General features: G+C 43.5%; 1 protein-coding gene across 4 annotated transcripts in view; it reads right to left on the bottom strand.

The window, feature by feature from the left end:
* Window positions 1-549: 549 nt before the first annotated feature.
* The window catches only part of MACROD2 (mono-ADP ribosylhydrolase 2), an 896,855-nt gene continuing 878,657 nt past the window's right edge, over window positions 550-18,747 (bottom strand). For 3 of the 4 annotated variants that reach the window (XM_068410960.1, XM_068410976.1, XM_068410977.1), the window contains exons 17-19: window positions 8,581-8,664; window positions 2,770-2,838; window positions 550-803 (exon numbers count right to left, since the gene is read on the bottom strand). In XM_068410960.1, the coding sequence (XP_068267061.1) occupies window positions 2,777-2,838; window positions 8,581-8,664 (146 nt within the window). In that variant the 3' untranslated portion in view covers window positions 550-803; window positions 2,770-2,776. Of the gene's footprint in view, window positions 808-2,769; window positions 2,839-8,580; window positions 8,665-18,747 lie in introns of all 4 variants that reach the window. The other variant, XM_068410970.1, reaches the window with a different exon arrangement.

The following is an 18,747-nucleotide window of genomic DNA, read 5'->3' as shown; positions in this document are numbered from 1 at the left end:
ATGGATTAGCTTTCCTACGCCAGAGAGAAAGGGGAGGGACAGAACCACGGGTGATCCTGAGGCATTGGGATGACAGAGTTAATGTGCAAACTCTGCTTCCAGCACGTACTGGAGGGAATCCAGCCAGCGCCTCTTCTAGCAGCCAGGGTTTGGACACGGTGACCTGCTGGCGGGTGCCGGCAAGAGCTGCCGATCCACAAGTCGGGAGGCAACGTGCAGGGCTGTCTCTATCAATATTTCTGAGGTTTTGGAGCACCTAGTCTTTCAAACCCCTAGCACAAGGAGGGTGGTTGGTTATCAGGTGTGCGGATTATAATCCTTTGTGGCAGTTCATGTTCTCAAAGCAAATCTCCATTTGTATCCCAGGGAACAGAAAAAAAAAAAGGAGGGGTGAGAAGGAGCATAAGCTGGCTCCCACAGGTAGCCTGCAGACAGTACCATAACTGGGAAAGAAGATAAAGATGCTAGAAAAAGGGTGGGCCTGGAAACAGGCTACTGATGATATGATGCAGGAGCAAAAGAGACCCAATATAAGACAGGGACTCACGGTTCAGAAGAAACTGTTATAATTGCGGGATAATTGCAAAACATTGTTAGAACTGGGAAGTTATGTTTCTTTCCATTAGGCTTACAGAACAAAATGCAATGAAGAACAAAGAAATAAAAGCAAAGAGTCATTTCCCCAAAGCTCCCTCCCTCCCAACCCACGAAGCATCTCTGCGTGCTCTTTTCTGCCAAGAAAGATGCCGTAGGATGTCAGCGCTTGCCCGTCGGGTTTCCTCGGGTCTCTCCTCTCCTGCATCCTTCGTTCACCGCAGTGGGGCAGGGAGAAGAAAAAAAAAAAAGCAAAATTTCAAATGTCTGCACAGAACCCAGGTCTCATCTTTCTAGCACAGATGCCTATGGTTTCTCTTTCTGTCACTCGCGCAGCATGTGTATGTGTCACATGGTTTATATATATATTATATATATATATGTATATATAAACCAGCCACTATTATGTCTATACCAAATTGGCTGCTCTCATTAGGGTTTCTCGGTTTTCCATAGCACCGTGCTACCTAGCTCAGTATCAGAGGCTTCCAGCTCTGGTGGGTGCTTTGGTGCTAGACCACAGAACATATGTTAAAAACAACACCTTAAATACTAAACATAGTAAGCAAAGGGATCCCCTCAGCTCTGAAAGACCCTAAGCAAGACCCTTTGAAGTTTAACAGGCTGATCAATCCTCCACCAGGACCTGCTCCTTGCAATTAAAACAGTGGCAACAGCATCAGGAGCACTTCGATAGAGGGCCACAAAGGATTTAATGCCTGCTTCTAACCTTGCACATGCCAGTAAAATGCTGGGCGAGACATGGTGCGCCCTGGCTTGGGCCCCTTTGGTTCAGAGAGGTGCTGGCGGAGCTAGGCCTCACACTGGAATTGAAGGGATTTATTAATTGATTGCTAATTGTGATACTATTCCTGTGACCTCTGCCTTCATAAAGTAAAAACGACTCTAGCCCAAAACATTCACAGATAATCTTTTCCACGGGAAAATGCAGCATGAAACACAGACTTCCTACAGACCGCGTGAAAGCGGTAATAACCATCAGATATATTTTTTTAAACTGAAGAAGGGGATTAACCTTTCCACGTGTTTTTAACAGTGATGATTTCAGTAGTTCCTCTTTCTTTTTTGATTGAGCAGAACATACAACCAGAAGCCAGGGGAGGGGGAAGGAAGAGCTGTGGAAACTGCATTTTAATGGCAAGGACATCTAGTTTTGGTTCAGTACTTTTTACTAGGGACCCCATCAGGCCTATTTCTCATGCCAGCAGTACGGCAGCGCATCATCTATAAGCTGACAGGGACAAAGGGCTACGCTCAGTGATAAGACCTTGTATTTTAAATCGCTATGATACAGCTGCTGCTGTTGTGAAGCCACTATATTTGGTCTAGAGCTACATGAAATCCCATTACAAGCCTAAATAACCCATCTTGCTGTATATGATATTGTCATCTCATGATAACCTTACGCTGAGGAAGCGGTACGCATTAACACTTAAAAGCTATTTTTGAGGGAGAAACGTCTTCTTGTAATTGGGGATGAGCCTCAGACTTCTGTCTTCCTACCAAATTATTAATTTTTATCTAGGGGCGAGGCTGTTTAAGCCTATGATGAACTCTGCAGCAACACCAACCATTGCACACTCCTGCCGTAGCACTGTCGTTTAGCGTACAAAGCCACAAAAAGCTCCGAAAGGCAGCATTGCTCCAGAAGGCAGCTCGCTGATGTTGCCTTGTTTTTCAGTGGTATCGCTACAAGTGACGTTAGGCATTGGAGACCAAGGGCAATAAACCCCTCATGACATGAACCTGCTGTTCCCAGAATACAGATCGTACAGAACTGAGCTTGGCTCCAACCGGTAGAAATCGCCTGTCATTTTCCTAAGCAATGCCAAAAATTGTTCACTCGGTTACTCTTCCTTTCCTTATCTCGGTGCTGTCTTGCCTTCTGATGATCTAAGACCGTGCACTGTCTAAATCCATTACAGTTGCAGACTGCTACTATAATATTTACTTGACTATTCAAGTCTACTGGATATTTTCATTTTTTGGTGTAATATGGGCCATATTACACAATTTCTTTTCCTTTGTATTCTGTCTTCCTTTCCTTTTTTTTTTTTTTGTAAATTTTAATTTTAATTAAGGTAATTTTAAAAGCAAGTTTTCAAATATATACTGAATGGAAAATGGGGGGAAAAATAGCCATAAAGGTCTTACCTGTTACTTAAGCTTCCCGCTGTTTTTCTGTAGGATCATTTATACTTTCAACTTGACTATTCATTTCAGCTGAAAACAAAAGGAGACAGCCATCAAATTCCATTCCTGATACTTGTTAAGTTTATCACGTCAAGTAATAACTGCTTCTAACCCAAAGGGGACATTTATCGCATTAAAACTTCTATGCCGTCAAGCTGCAAAAAGGTCTGCTAGGGCAGCCATCCTAACCTGCAGTTACACGAAACCCCGATGAGCAGTCCTGCCAGGGCACAGGCTTCAGCATCACTAGAAATGCAAGCCTCTGGAGCCAGATTTTTTTCCCTTTGATCCGCATCCATCCAGTTTGACTTTGGAGCCCAACCGAGGTGCCCAGCTCAAGAGCTCAAGGACCCTCCTCTGTCTCTGTGGGCCACAAGCAGAGATATAGGTATCTCCAAAGGGTGCTTTAGAGTTTCGCTGGGCTAAGTGGTCTTGATCCTGTGATTCAAACATCCGCAGGCTTCTGACGAAGTCCCTGGCAGGACCTGGGGCTGAGCTGTGGGCCAAACACAGATCCATCTCCAATTACAGAGATGCTGCTGCTGCCTCCGCGTGTCCTTGAACTGCAAATTGCTGGAGCCTAGGAGAGGATTCAGGGGCAACACGACTATGCTCCTACACATACTATCCATTTACAAAACCAATCTTATTTTTTTCATTTAAAATTACTAAAAAATAAGCAGTAATTTAAATAGAAAGCTTAAACTCATCTCAGCGTGACCTTTGTCAAAAACATCATCTAAACTATGGCAGGTGTGATTGGTCCTATCCAGGCTAAATATAAAAGGGTTATTTCAGCACGGGCATTTTTAAGATTAGTATTTAGCATTTGTTCTGCAATGAATTTGAATGGAGCCATTTCTATTAAGACTTTTTTCCTTTCTTTAACCTTGCTTTATGTTGTGGTATCAACTGCAGATTATGAGTCATTTGACGTGGGTGACGGGGAAAAACCTCAAACCTGAACGGGAGATTTGGAAACTAAGGCAAGATGGGAGGGAGGAGGGGAAAAAAAAAAGCCAAAAATCAATAACTATGCTACTTCCAGCCAGGCAGTATGATCTCTTTCTGAGTCAACATCGTGTCAATACACCTGTTAGGGTTTGGATGAATTATTTGTAAATTATTCATCATCCATATGCAGACAGAAACCATAATGGCTTCCTGGATGTATGCAATGAATAGTAAGAAAAGTACCCGCTCCTGATTACGGATCTCTGATGCACAATGCATTTAGCGATGCTGGGTTCTTTACACGCATTTGCATAGCAAAGACAGGATGCTTAATAAAAAATCATTAAGGGAAGGCTGCTGCACACTGATGACAGCAGCCTTTCTCAGCCTCATCATCCCGGCCAGTTTCACTGGCTGGGTTTTCTGAAAATACCGTAAGGCCTCACTCACATTTTACAGAGATCTCCTGCAAAACTAAAGCTTGATTTGAAACCCGAGGTTAGGCCCTGTCAGCATCCCAGATGAGTACACCTCTTCCCCTTCTTTTTTTTATGGCTACGAGCAGTTGACCCTTGTTGAAGAAACGGCCTCAAGTTGCACCGGGGGAGGTTTAGATTGGATATTAGGAAAAATTTCTTCATGGAAACAGTTATCAAGCAGTGGAACAGGCTGCCCAGGGAAGTGGTGGAGTCACCATCCCTGGAGGTATTTAAAAGACAAGTAGATGTGGTGCTTAGGGATATTGTTTAGTAGCGGATTTGGTAGTGTTGGGTTAATGGTTGGACTTGATAATCTTAAAGGTCCTTTCTAACCAAAACGATTCTATGATTCTATGAACCCATCCATCATGCTGATAGCACGCCACATAGAGGGGGTCAAATTGCAAACCACCCAGGAATGCTTTAAGGGCAATGCAAAAGCATGGGGGAGCCCCGGTGGAGGTGTGGAACCTGAAGCCCCTGCCAGTAGGGAAGCAAGAGGAATCACTGAGTCCCACTGTTTTGCAGTGGAAATGGCAGCCAAGCATCCTGTATCACCATTGCAAAAAACATCCGTCGTGCACACTGCAGCAGGGAGGTGGCTCACAAGTGCTAAGGCATCAGCGGGTTTCACTATAGCTTTTTCCTATGTGTTTGTGACTAAGCTCAGCTCTTTGCATTAACACTGGTAGGGACAGGAAGATCTAACTGAAGGATAAGCTTCTGCAGACCACTGGGTGAACCCTAACAACAGATGTCACTATGAGGCCACCTACACAATCCTCTATATTTAGCCGGAAAATAACACAGCAGCAAAGCACCTACTGCAAGAGCAGATGGAAGAGTTGCCACCGGGTATGGCGGGGATGTGACTCACAGCCCTCGTTGCCTCCCAGCACGAGTTAGTGTCAGAACGATATCGTTAGCCCTGGGCACGCTACATCCGATCGCATCGCAAGCCAAAACTGGCCTTCTCCCCGCTACACAATGTTTTCAGAGGTGTTAAACTGCTAACTTATGTTAGCAGTCTTTTTGCACCTACTGTAATCTGCTATAACAGCCAGCAGCTCAGCAAAGCACCTGAAGTTCAAGGAGGCTGCACAGCTCCTAAATTCAGTTTTACCTGCTCCCCCTTCTGCAGCTTCACACGGGGCTTTTTAGGCCAGAAACGGACATTTCTGTGCAACGGAAACAGACATTCCTCTGCACTCTCCCTGTCTGTTTTCCCTTCACTTCTGGCCCGTTGAGGAGGACCTGTCTGCACCTCCTCTCTCAATCTATAAGCTGCTTAGCAGCTCTCAAATTATGACCAGGGAAGGATTTCCCCAAAAAAGCAAGAAAGTTCCCCACAAGAGGAGAAGAAATAACCCAGCAAATAGTTCACATCCATCAAAGTGCTGCAGTTGCCGCTGACCTGGTGGATGTGCGTCGGCAGCAAGGCACCCTGCCTCTCCCCTGCAAGAAAGCTACGTGCTTAAAGGTCAGCTAGGCAGGAGTCACAGCGTAGTATCTAAGTAGAGAAGACAGGCAAACGGGAGACTGGAAAACCAAGTTTAGAGTTGTCTGCGAGAGAGCGAAGCACATTTTCCCACCGCAGGATATCATGCTGTAGACCTGGATGGCAGATGACGCCAAAATATTACCATCTTGATTTAAATAGGAGCTTGGTCAGACTTTTACTTGCAAACATAACCTCTTTCTTCAGCCAATTCCTAAACAACGTTTCCCCCTTGCATCCACATAACTTGGCTATAGCACATTCAGCTATAACTCCAGACTGCCTAGAAGGAAAACCATCTATCTTGAATTCAACCCGCTGTGCGGTGATGAAACACGTGCATGTGTTTACTCGGTAGTTACTTGTTTCTTGGATATTACATCAACACCATAAAGAGCACGAGGGTGTTAGCTGTTGAGATCTTGCTTTTATATTGCTTTGGTGAATCATGTGAAGGTCAGGTGCATTCATCAGCCTGCATGAGCTTATAAAAAAAATGGGAAATTTCAAGTTTGACACTGCCTTCATCTTTTTCTTTTCTCCTATTGTGTCAGCGAGTCAGGATGCAGCTTTCCACAGGCTTGAAATAAAAAAGGTGAATGAGTAACCTCATTATGAAAGGAGAAGTTTGATCTGCCTAATACCAGCTGGAGACTAATATCTACCTTAGTAATCTTTAAAGCTTTGGTGGCGTAAAAAAAAAAAAAGAAGAGGGGGAAAAAAGGCTGCTGGCAAGGAAATACCATCTAGGAAACCAATCACCAAATGTGGGGTTTGTCATCATTAAAAAAATACTAATTAGCAAATCTGTCCTGGGTACAAGAAATGTAATATCCAGGGGCCTTCGCTCTGGTGGCTGATGGAGACCTGCCAGTAGCAACCTGAATCTCTGTATACACATCCCTATTCAGGCTTACGTGTGTACCCTCTGACAGCTTTCCTGACAGAGAATCATGTCCAGCTTTCAAATAATAGTAATTTCTGAAATATATCACTATTACGGCCCTGCCCACTAGATGAACCAATATTGAGGTCCACCTAAGCTGTCCAAACTCTCTGCATTTCTAAAGCACTTTTTTCAGTGATGTGGTATATGAAATTAAAACACAAGAGCCAGGCTGCCAGGGGGTAGCTGGTGATACACGCTTGTGCTTTCATCTGTGAAGTGATGAGCTAGCACTCAACTAGTACTCAGTGCATTTAAACATTCTAGGGCTTTTTTTCAGTAAAACTTAACCCTCCTTCCTCTGTTCTGATTTTTTTAAACACATAATATAGGTCCACAAGAAAAAACACCCTTTAATATAATCCCAATAGCAATTTAAGCTGTAGAGAAATGCAGACTTCCCTGAACAATACTTTTCTGCAGCCTTAGCAAACACCCTTTTCCTGTCCTTTCATATAACTTAGAAAGTTCACAGAAAAGGAAGTTACAAGATGAGTTATACGTAGAAGACCTTACAAGATAAGCAAGATTTGAAACAAAGAAACCTATCAAGATCTTTTTGGTTTGTTTGTTCAGGGGATAAGGACCAAAGGCTGGTTTGGCTTTTTTCTGCACACTTACTAGTAATAGCATAATCCCTAGTATTTAAAAAAAAAAAAAAAGAAGTCCACGCTTATGCCTGCTTTCTTTTCCTGTGCTTACAAAAACTTCCCTACAGGCCCGTATCTAAATCAGCCACTGATTCAAATGCTGCGGCACAATCAGACATCAGAGAAAGGAATCAGCATTGGATTCTTTGTGCAACTAAATATCAAAAAGAACATAACTCTTTTCTCTCTGAGATGCAAAAAGGTATGCCCTTAATTTACATTATGTCAATACTGAAGAGGTTAAAGGAGGAGTTAAAAATCAGCCTTCACTACAGAGGGGAGTCCACAATAATAAAACAAGGGCTGGAACCCCAATTCCAAACCCACTGCCATTTGGAGCCGTAAAGAGAACCCTTTGTGTAAAAACCAAGAAAACCCTTTACGTAGCTCTGTTAAGCTGTAAGAGCTGATCCAGATGAGTGATAAAGGGTCTGCCTCACCAAAACCTAAGCACCAGGATGCCAATCCCATCCATTATTTCTTTACACACAGGAAGAGCCTAGAATGACGATTTTTTTTGTTCACGAATATGTTATGCACTACAGAGCTTAAGCAGCGTCCTAGTATTCAGCCCTTGCTGGGACTTTGCCAGACAGCTGGGTCATCTGCTCACGGAGGTCAATGTCAAAAGAATTTCATTTCCAAGTCACAAGATTTGGGTTGATAATGTCCACAAGCCTCACTGGTTGGGTCACCGAATTGTGATAGTTTTAGCAATAGTAAATGTCCTAGGGAGAGAACTTCCATCTGCTACCAGACTGAGCTATGCATGGACTCTGAAGGAGCAGGAGGAGGAAGGCAAATCAGCTCTGAGCTAGAAGGAGGCCAACATAGGAGTTCAGAGTAGTTATACAGACAACGCTTGCCCCACGATGGAGTTGGGCACTAGCACAGAAATTTACAGAAATATCTTCCAGCTCCTGTGTGAGACCACACACATCTTGGCCAATTCGATATCCAGACCAAAATTACAGTGGGCCTAACACATTGTTTAGGTAAAAGGCAGGCGGATTGAACATATCAATTGAACACATACACCCAGTCAACGAGAAAAGGAGGGCTACAGCACTGAAAGGTACTTCCACCAGACTTGCAAGACAGTAGAGACTCTGTAAACTCTCAAGAAGACTCAGTTGAATAGATTATAAATATAATTCCTATTTTGGGGGGGAAGTGTACAAACAAACCCCAGGAAGGCATGCTACATATCCACTTCAGGACAGTTAAAATATTAGAACAACGTACCATCCTTATTTGAAATGTCTGCTGTGTCACATGAGAGGTCAACTTTCATGGGCTCTGCAGAAGTTTCCTCTTTCCCTTGCATCCCTAGAAGACAAACAAAAGAAGGACAAAAATCAATACTTACAGTAGCTGATTAATATATAACTCTCAGACTCCGTATGTCTATTTTCTTTTTCTTCTGGCATGCTCTTACCTTTATAGGCTCTGCTGCTGTATAGTGGCAGCCATTAGAGAAAAGGGCAGAGGATGTAGGGGGAGGAACATGGTTTGAAAATAATTGCTTGAATATTTGTAGCGATCTGCACTCTTCTCTAACTGGGATTGTTAAAACCACATCATGGTGTGTGCTTCTGCCTCCCTGCCATTCTTTTCTCATCATTTTTGAAGAATCCCTTCTGCTCATAAAATGCAATATATGATGGGACCTAATCACACAAAGTTTCTTTAGCTAGCAGAATAAAAATAGATACAGTGAGAGTTCAAATATACCGGCTAGTCAGACACAAACTAGAATTTGAATTTAGGAAAATGCATTTTATCGCTGTAACTCAACATTTTTATCTCGTCTGCCTCAAGGTTGTCTGGAAGCTTAGATTCAATCTCCAAACAATATTTGAAATGGAAAAAAAAAAGTGGTTTTGCTGTTTCATACACAGTTCACCTAATATTCTTCCATTTGGAGTGCTGAGAAGCCAATTTTTAGTTAATTTCCATCACACTACTTCTTTACTTTTGTGGCTGCTATAAAGCCTGTTGCACCTATCCTGCGGTTGAACTATAGGATGTCAGGGTACGGGTTGCTAAGCGATCCAGACATTTGGGTGCTTATTATGAGACAGCAAAGTGTAGTAAGGACAGACATTTCAAAAATGGTTTACTCTTAAGCTGAAATAATTTACCTCTTCAGCAAGAGACGAAATGTTCACCATCCCACAAACACCTCCTTCCCCTTTCCATGGAAGTCTAGAGTGGGTTTCTTTAAGTGCACTTGAATGCACTACGTTTATTTTGTCCATAAACATGTTTCTACCACTGAAGTTTTCAGACAGTTTTCTGCAAGCCAGTACACTGTCATGAAGATTCTAGTTTCCTCTGTGCTCGCTATGTTGCCAATGCTATTCTCACAGGCAGCTTCCAGCACATTACCTATGGTCCTACCAAGCATCGAAATGCTAAAACAAGGACCCAGCACATCAGAAACCAACAAAAAACAGCCACTGGAGAGCTCAATTAGCCATCCCAGTGAGCGTAGGGGTAAGCGCAATGGATGACTTTACAGCAATGGAGATGCCACCCATCATTTTAATAGATCTTACTTCTACTGCAGAAATCCTTCAGTGGATCATCGTATCACCAGCTCCACCTGTTCCTCACCAGTTTCAAATCATCTCCCAGCGAATGCCTGAGACGTCCCCTTTGCGGGTGCATCAAATCCCTGATGCTTCTCCAGGGAATTCAGGAGAGTGAGTGTGGTTTTCTCCTGAGGTTTCTTAAGCACAAACAGGCTCAAGCTTTCCCAGCGCTCGCCCACAGCTCTCTTTGGCTCACACAAAGGATAAACCCAGGTCACCCCATTGTGGACGTGTGAGCACATGGCAGGATCTTGTCAAGTACAAGGCTGAGAGGTATGTTCAAAATCCCTGCCTGACTTCTCCCAGAAAAATCAATATAAAATTTGGGTGACTATGAAAGCATTGATGAATCACAGAAGATACACGGAAATTCAGGCTGTGCTACATTTTGATTTGCTGGGGGAAGCAGCTCTATGAAAAGCAAAATTTTGGAAAATCAACTGTCGCACCATAAGTGCAGCCTGCAGTGGACGCAGCCCTTCCCACCAAGCCACTCAGATGTCTGATGCAGGGATTTGGGATCCCTGCTAAATACCAACGCACTCCGACTGGCAGCTGATGCCTCTGAATCTGACTTTGCCTCCTCTAAAACATCGTCTATTAACCAAATAAAGCAGATACGATATGACAGGTTGCATCTTGGCTCCCAGTTTCTCTAACAGCTAGAGATACCTAGTCGCTCTCCTGCTGTCAGCTCCTAAAGACGCTCACGTGAAGTTCCCAGGCCTTATCCCAAAGTCTCCCATTAACTAGCTGGCATGCCTGGCTGCACCACGCTGCCGAAAAGTTTCTCACTTTCAATTTCAGGAGTCTCTCATGCAGCTGGCAGGTGCAAAGGATTATTGGCACAGAGCTAGGTGAAGGCAGAGCCTAATTAAAGGGAAGACATTTTGGGCGTACATGTACATGTGCACATGTGTTAATTAGGGCTGCCATTGCATGGACAAAAGCAGAAGGCATTGAGGGCCGCCAACACCAAGAGCTACAGGTTCACCTCTCAGGGTGGGCAGCCCTGGAGGGAGGCTGGAAAGAGTAACAGCAGCAAATTTGCAAAATTACTTTTCGAGAGGTTTAGGGCCATAAACATTGTCAGAAGAGCACTAATGCGTGTTCTGCTTTTTCATCTTCTTTCCAAATCTGAACAGCTGATTCCCCATCCCTCCTAGGAGGGGATTATGGCCGTATCGGGAGTTTTTATAGTGTATGTTGATTGTTGGATATTGTCAGCCAGAAAACAATAGTGGGAAACAACGTTCAGGGACAAACAAGGCAGAAGATATTTTAAACCTTAACAAAGCCGAGCACCACTGCAAACCTTGGGAGGAGGCTTGCACATTATATTGTCCAATTTCTGGGAAGACTTTCAAACTCAGACCATATAAATCTTCATTTCTTCTCTTGCTATTATTGTGGGTGAGGGACAGGAGCATTCACTACACTGCCATGCATGCGGAAAGGGTATTATCCAAAAAGATTCTTCCCCACCGTGCAGTAACACCGAGTGCCACACAGAAATGAGCCCATTTCACATAAACAGCAGAACTCGATCAATACCAGAATCGCCTTGACAACTAATTTATTCTAGAGGCACCTCCTCACCAGCTTGTTTTGATTGCTTCAGGTTAGAGCACAAACAAGGGAGGTATTTCATGTCTCTGAGCAGGAGCTGAGAGTTACCAAAGGGGAGGGAGCCTGGGAGACACCACTTTCAATTTCAATTACCATTTCCAATTGCGCTCCTGACAGAGCTCGTTACCTGAACCCTTTGCAGGCTGGTTACACAACCAGCCTAGCACTAAGTGACAACAGACTTCTGACACAGGCAAGGATGGCTCCCAGCCTTTTGAAATGAATAAGACAAGTATATACCAGGAAGACAGAAATCTCTGTACTGTTATTTCATCTCTTGTTCTCCTTTATAGTCACAATCTGTCAATAGTTCCACATGGTTACAGCTACTACACTTCTTTCTCTAGAGAAACATGGTTCCAGGTTCATGTATGATTCACAAGATTAACATGAAAATGTGGTAGTTGTTGGTGCCTTAGCATCAACTTTAAAAGTGCCCGAGTATAAAGGACAGACATCTATTCTCCACACCCCTGATAAATCCTAATAAGTAAGAAGCGTAACCCTCCTCCTCTCTTTGCACAAGGTTTACATCTATTTCAAGTGATAAAAGCAGGCAACTACGCAGGCTTAGAAGCTGTAACACAGAGAAATTCATAAAACTCATTTTTACCTGACCATCAGCAAGGCTTTGCTGTGTACTGAAGAGCGCCTTTGTAATCAGGAGAGAGAGGCAGGCTCCTCTCCCAGGTAATTCAAAGCAAAATCCCAATGTAGTCTCCCTAGAATCGATGAATCATTCCTGGAAGGTGCCTGAACTGGGTTTCTGTTCTGAGCTGCCCACCTTAAGGGAGTTTATTTCTCTTTGCTGACTATCGAGGGAGCCTGGGAGATCGAGCTCTCTCGGCAGAGCCTGACCTCCGAGACCAGCCTTGGCAGAGACCTCGCACCAGGTGTGGGTAAGGGATTGTCAAGTGGGCTCTGAATCAGGAATCTGGATTTCTGCTGTTAGTTCCTAGTTTGTTATAAGGTCATAGACTAGCTTCAAGACAAACACAAAAACAGATTTCGTGCATACATGAGTTCTGTCAGTGCAATCAGGCAACACCAAGATAAATTAAATCTTAAAAATTTTCCAATTTTAGAAGTCTTGCAACTAAGAGGGAAATCCTGTTCCTAAGATCATTCTGAATGTTTGAGAACGAAAAGAGTTATCAATAATACAACAGTTAAGACAACTACTTCTATTCTTACAGGCAAAATGGCAAGGACATTATTCCCAGAACATGTCTGCCCAGCAATTTTGGGTGTTGCCACAGGAATTCCAATAAAATACTATCCTGCCCATGGACAATTTTTAACCAGGGGAAATTCATTAGTCATAACTTATTTGTAAAGCAGTTGCTTCTTCTCACGTTATATACTTTGAAAAAATCACCTCTGTCATTTTGCAATACGAAAACCACATCGCAGCTATTCTGAATGATCCAGATTCCCCTAATTCATACCCACTGAATAAAATCTATTATTTTGAGTTTAGCTGTAGATACGCTTCCCCTAGTTCCATTTTTCTTGCTCTGCAAATAGCCAGAGCTGGTTTTCCCTTCTTCCCACTGATTTCACTGTAGCTCTTTGCTAACGTGACTGTCAAGCCTTCACATACTTTGTTTACCGCTGTATTTTAGTAGCATTATAAATGTTGCTTCACTTAGAAACTAAACCTGTCTGTGATGCAAGGGCTCAGTTTGACTCCTGTTTGACACTTCCACCTGGGATGACTGACCCTTTTAACCAGACCAGATTCTACCACATAAAAGATTTACGCTCTCTTCTCGTACGGCTCTACATGCAAAACCACCCAACCTGCTGCTCTCAGGGCTCTAAAACAAACACAGCAATCATGGTCCGTCTGTACTTTGTTATGTTCAAGTTGGCAGGTAGTCTTCCCCCTCGCTATCCTTCTGCAATGCACATGTCCAGTATGACAGAGACGAGCCTGCAGGAATGGCGCTGCTGCAAAGGCGCCTCTCGCTACTCGGTGTGGCTTCGTTAACAACAAACATCTCCATCTGTTAAATCAGGAATATTCTACCTTGATCAAAAAAACCCCCCAGCAATTAGGCACCAAAGAGATGAAAAGAAAACTCGAGGATGCAGATTTCAGATGACGGTGCGCTGGCCGGGATGCTACCTTTGCAGGCTTTTGAAGGCGCTGAGCATCATTTCTTAATGCCACACGTGGGCTGTCAGGATTCACTTTGCAGCCCCTTCCTTGTTAAATGGAGTGTTTACCCTCCCTTTTGGCATTTTGGCTTTGTCTCCCAGAGTAACCCAGTGCAACGAGGCTCCCCATCCCTCCAGTGTAGTGTGCATCATGTCAGCTCTCTGTGTTTGTGCACGCAACTGTACCTAAAGGCATCGCGCTGCTTCCAGCCACTGTTATTTCCAGCTCAAGCTGAACTGCAATTTTTTTAACGCGATTTTAAAGTGTCTAAGATCTGCTTATCCCTATCCCCTTCCAGCCCTTTATTAAACATGCTCTTAGTAAATCTCATTATGCCTCCTTTTCCCTAAAGGTGGGAATGGGAGCACAGTGAGGATTGTCTCTCAGCAATATGGTCCATAAGACCCATACAAATTGGGCATCTCTAAAATCGCTAATGCCCATCAGGAGCTCTTTGTATCTTTTGTCTCTCTGTAACAACAGGATAAACCTGCACCCAGCAGGCTCTTGATGAATACAAGGGCATATCGTTTTAAGGAAAGCCCTTTTTGATTTTTTTTATTCTGACAAAGCCTTAGCTGTGTAAGAGGACACATTGCTGTTTTCCAGACGCTCTTTTTGTGAAATCTCTCATCAGATAAGAAGCCTGCAGCAGGCAATGTCTCAAATGGAGCACCCAGAAACTCTCACTGCATTCCTCAATCGCTGCCTGTTAACACATCTAAAATGTTGCCTGTTCTTATTCAAACTAGTAGACCACCCGTCCCAAATGGCTTCCAAAGCCCTTGTGCTCCATTTCCCTGCCTACAAACAAGGCAGATAGTATGCTCAGCGGTATTATGAAAAGTGAAGGGTTTCTGAATAGATAGAAATGGCACGATTATTTACCTTTCTTTCCCATTCTGTCATTTTCTCTGCCACCTTCAATTATTTATGAAACTCGTGATTTGGTTCAGTTCCTGATCTCTAGCTTCCTGATCCTAAAAAGCTGCACAAGTGTCAGGAGTTACAGCACTAGAGGACGCTTTTGTGTAAGCCATAGGAAATCTCCAGGTCTCCTAAGGCTCAGCTTTCACCAGGGGGAATGATGTTTGGGCATTCAGAAATGTTTTTTCTAATTCCTCGGCCATGAGAGCAAGCCTGCTGAACGACTGCCGACTGCCAGAAGGATACCTGCACCTCCACTCCCGTCACAACATTATTTTCTCCTCACACTCACCATGTTCACCACCATGTACCTATCTGTCTCCAGCTGTCCTTGTATGGCAAGATTAATTCCTGGTTGCACCACTAATCTGGGGTGAGGACTCAGTCCTTAATACTGAAGAACCGGTCCAGAAGCCCAATGGCTTTAACAGGCCTTGTCCTCCCCTCCATCACGAACAATTTAATAGCTCGTGCTGCCGCTGGATTTTCCATCGGCCCGTACTGTGCCCTTATTCCACTTCAATCTTGCATTCACTGTATTTTCTGAGCGTTTCAAACGATCTTGAGGCAACCGCAGCAAAGCAATAGATTGTGAAAGCACAGAGGTCCTGGATCTCCTAAGTAGGCCAGATTTGTCACAACGGCACACTATTTCAGAAAAGGGAAAGAAACTTGCCGTTCCTCTCCAAAGGAGCCACTCCAAACAGAAGAGACCATGCCAGTCCTCAGCCCTGAGCAGCTGCATGAGAACTAGTAGGTGCTGGGAGTGAATATAAACAGTATGGATGAGAAAGAGAAATTGTAAGGGAAGAGTGAGGAGGAAAAGGGTAAGAACATGAGAGGACACAAAAAATAAATTACCCAAAAACTGGAAATTAGGAAAGTCCTCTCCAACCGTTCAAAACCTTTCAGACAAGCGCCCTCAGCTTTTATGAAGTCCCCTCTCCCCATCTACAGTGCAGAAGATGATGGGGTGAAAAAGCACGCCATGTGCACAGGCCAAAAGGAGGCTTTGCCCGGGTTTCTGACAACGTACGGGCAGGGCTGCTCACCCTTATGGCTGCAACCATTTATTTCTGGGGTCACTGCTTCTGAAAGAGATTACTGCTGAGTCAAAGAGAAGCCCTGGAAAATATTCTGTTCAATTCCTTTTCAAGGAGACTATTGCCAAGTATATGAAGAATGAGCTTCAAAGTAGCAGGGAACAGCAGCAGAAGGGTAAACAAGGAGGGTGTATGGATCTACCTGCAAGGCAGTAACAATATACAGCATGGGTGAAAGACTTCTTCCTATTATGTATCCAGAGACCTCAACCTAAATTTTACAGGTTAAAATAAAACAGAATATTCACAATGAGAGGCACATGAAGTTCAACAAAGTTCTGCTAACAGATGTGACCTTACAGGTAGGCTGTAATTTTAAAACATTTTGTGATATAAAGATACAACAGTCAGCATGAAAAATAAAAATAAATAAAAAAACCCCAAACACCAAAAAAACATACCTCAGTAAAAACCTGGATAACCAGAGGTAGAGTATACAACACACCCTGCTGAAATGTCTTGCTCTTTGGAAAGAGGACTTGTATTTCTAAAGGCTCATCACCTCCTGACCAAGCACTCTGTTTTCATTTTTAGAAACCTGTTAACTTCCTAATCCCAAGCTGAACATGATATGAAACTCATTTGCTTGAAAATAAGTGGTAATTGGCAGCACTCACTAACAAAGACCTTACAGATGATACTTCTCATATCTTTTTCCCCTATGAAGACACCTGTTCAATAATGATCATTTTTCAAAAATAATTAAAGAACTTTTTTTTTTTTTTTTTACCTGAGCTCTGCTCTGACTCCTTCAAAGCCAAAATTTTACAGTCAGGTCTAACTATATGGCGATAAACACAATCTGCCTTAAGGACTAATTTTGCTACTGAGTTCCTCACCTGTTCCAGTTCTCAGGGCTGTAGTTTCAGACCTGGAAGGTGACTCATCAAAATATAACAGATGTTTAAATAAAACACACACACAGGCAGACTTGTGTGTATATATTTACGCTCAAGGGCAGTAAGAAATTTTTCATAAATAAATGGCTGGGAGTTGTTTTCCCTCGGTAAAGAAGGGAACAGCCAAGTGATGGATGGCGGTGCTGGACGCATTACCCAAGGCGATGCTCTCTATTCTGCTCGGGAAGCGCCATGCACCCTGTGGAGAGAAGCCATCGCTGAAATCTGGCTTCTGGAGATTCGTGCGGCTTTTGCTGTCAGAGGATGTCATTAATGCTGATTGCTGCCCCCATTTCTCTGGTGAAAGTCTGGCATCCTCCTCTACACAGTGAGCAAGCCAACACCAGCCAGCCTCAAAGGAACAGGAGGGAGAGCAAACATATTGCAAGTGCAATATTACCTCCTAAGCGTGAATGCCATTTTTAATTTCTACTGGATGAATATAAGAGCAAAATTTTACAACAATGACATGGATGTTTCCCCAAGAAATGACAGAACTATATCAGAGAAAGGGGCTGTCTAACCTCCAGCTGCCCTATGCCAGCAGGCAATAACCACATCATCCTCTGAACACAGAGCATATAGAAATATGCCATGAGAGGATCAAAATCCCCAAAACACAACACTGCCAGAGGGAATCGCACGACATCTACTCCCAAACCTGGACAAGACTGAAAGAACAACCTAGCTACTACCACAGGCATTCCAGCTCCGTGGTGGCAATCATGCTCTTCCACCCATTTCAGTGGCACATCTTAAAAATCAGCTTTAATCACTGACGCTTTGGAGAGCGAGGGAGGTGCAGAGCCAGACAGCGACAGTGTAGCTGGTGTTTTAACACTTGAAATACCTCCCTGTCCTCCTGACACTCACCTCCCTCCCATGAAGACAAGCGTATTTCCAAAACACTGAAAAGTACAGTGGAAAAGGTGACTCCTGTGGGTTGCTGTCTTCATTTAGCCTGCACCCGGGGCTAAACAATAGCAGTTTTTCTCTCACCCAGTGTCCCTTCCCCAAATGAGGAAGGGAATTGGGAAAAGGAGGGAGACTTGTAGGTTGAAGTTAACCAGATTTTAATGAAATAAAGAAATCAATATAAATTACAATGCAAAACAGACAAAAGTATACTTATCCACAGATCACTGGCAAGTTGCTCCACAAATCACAATGAGGAAGAGGGAGAAGGAAAGAGAGGCAAGGAGAGCAGAAAGAGCCCCCACCTCTTCCCAGCAAACCCTCTCTTTTATAGTGAGCTTGATGTCAATGATTTAGAATACACCTGTGGGCCAGCCTGGGTCAGCTGCCCCAGATTTAACTGCTGAGGGCCTTGATCACCATGGCTGGCCACAAACTGAAACCAAATCCTAATGAAACCAGGACAGTTGCTTCTAGAAAAACGTAATCCACCAGCCTGGGTGTCATCATCAGCACCGTAGGAGTGTATCGCCACGCAACAATTGGCTTGGTCGGTATTTCCTGGCAAGGCTAAAGACTGGACTTAGATTGCCAAATCAGTGAGGTTTATTTGCTCTATTTCTTGGAGGAAATTTTAAGACCAAATTCAAAATTCATAGCGTGGGGTAGAAAAATGTTGCCCACAACAGAGCTTCCAGAAAAGCAATTTTGCAGGCCAGGAGAAAGCAAGCGTCAGTACTGGCAGTCATACGCTTGCTTCTCTTCCTCACGGAGAGCCATTATGCAGTGTTTTCTAAAATTGTAAATGTTCTTTCTGGCTCACAATGGGAAACAACACTAATATGCATCACAGGGTGTGAGATAAAATGTGCAGCGCTATTGTTGCCTTTGATTTGTCTTCCATTTATATCAGCTCTCAGTAAGAATTACAAAAAGAGCTGCAAATTTTTCTTCTCAACTTTTTCACATTTCATCCTTTGTTTCGTTCATAAATTCTAGTGTCTAACTAGGATGTTACATCAGAGACAGGAATTTACATTTAGATAACACAATGCAAAGAATACTAACAACCATAATCCTCCCCCCTCCAAACAGCTCCAGAGTACTTCCCAACTGACCTTAGCTTTGTAAAACAGAGATCTGGCTTATTTGCTTTAAGCTGAACATTTCTTTCTCTT

Source organism: Nyctibius grandis, chromosome 1, assembly GCF_013368605.1.
Source record: "Nyctibius grandis isolate bNycGra1 chromosome 1, bNycGra1.pri, whole genome shotgun sequence".
NCBI lineage: Eukaryota > Metazoa > Chordata > Aves > Nyctibiiformes > Nyctibiidae > Nyctibius > Nyctibius grandis.
This window is presented reverse-complemented; position numbering and strand designations above follow the sequence as displayed.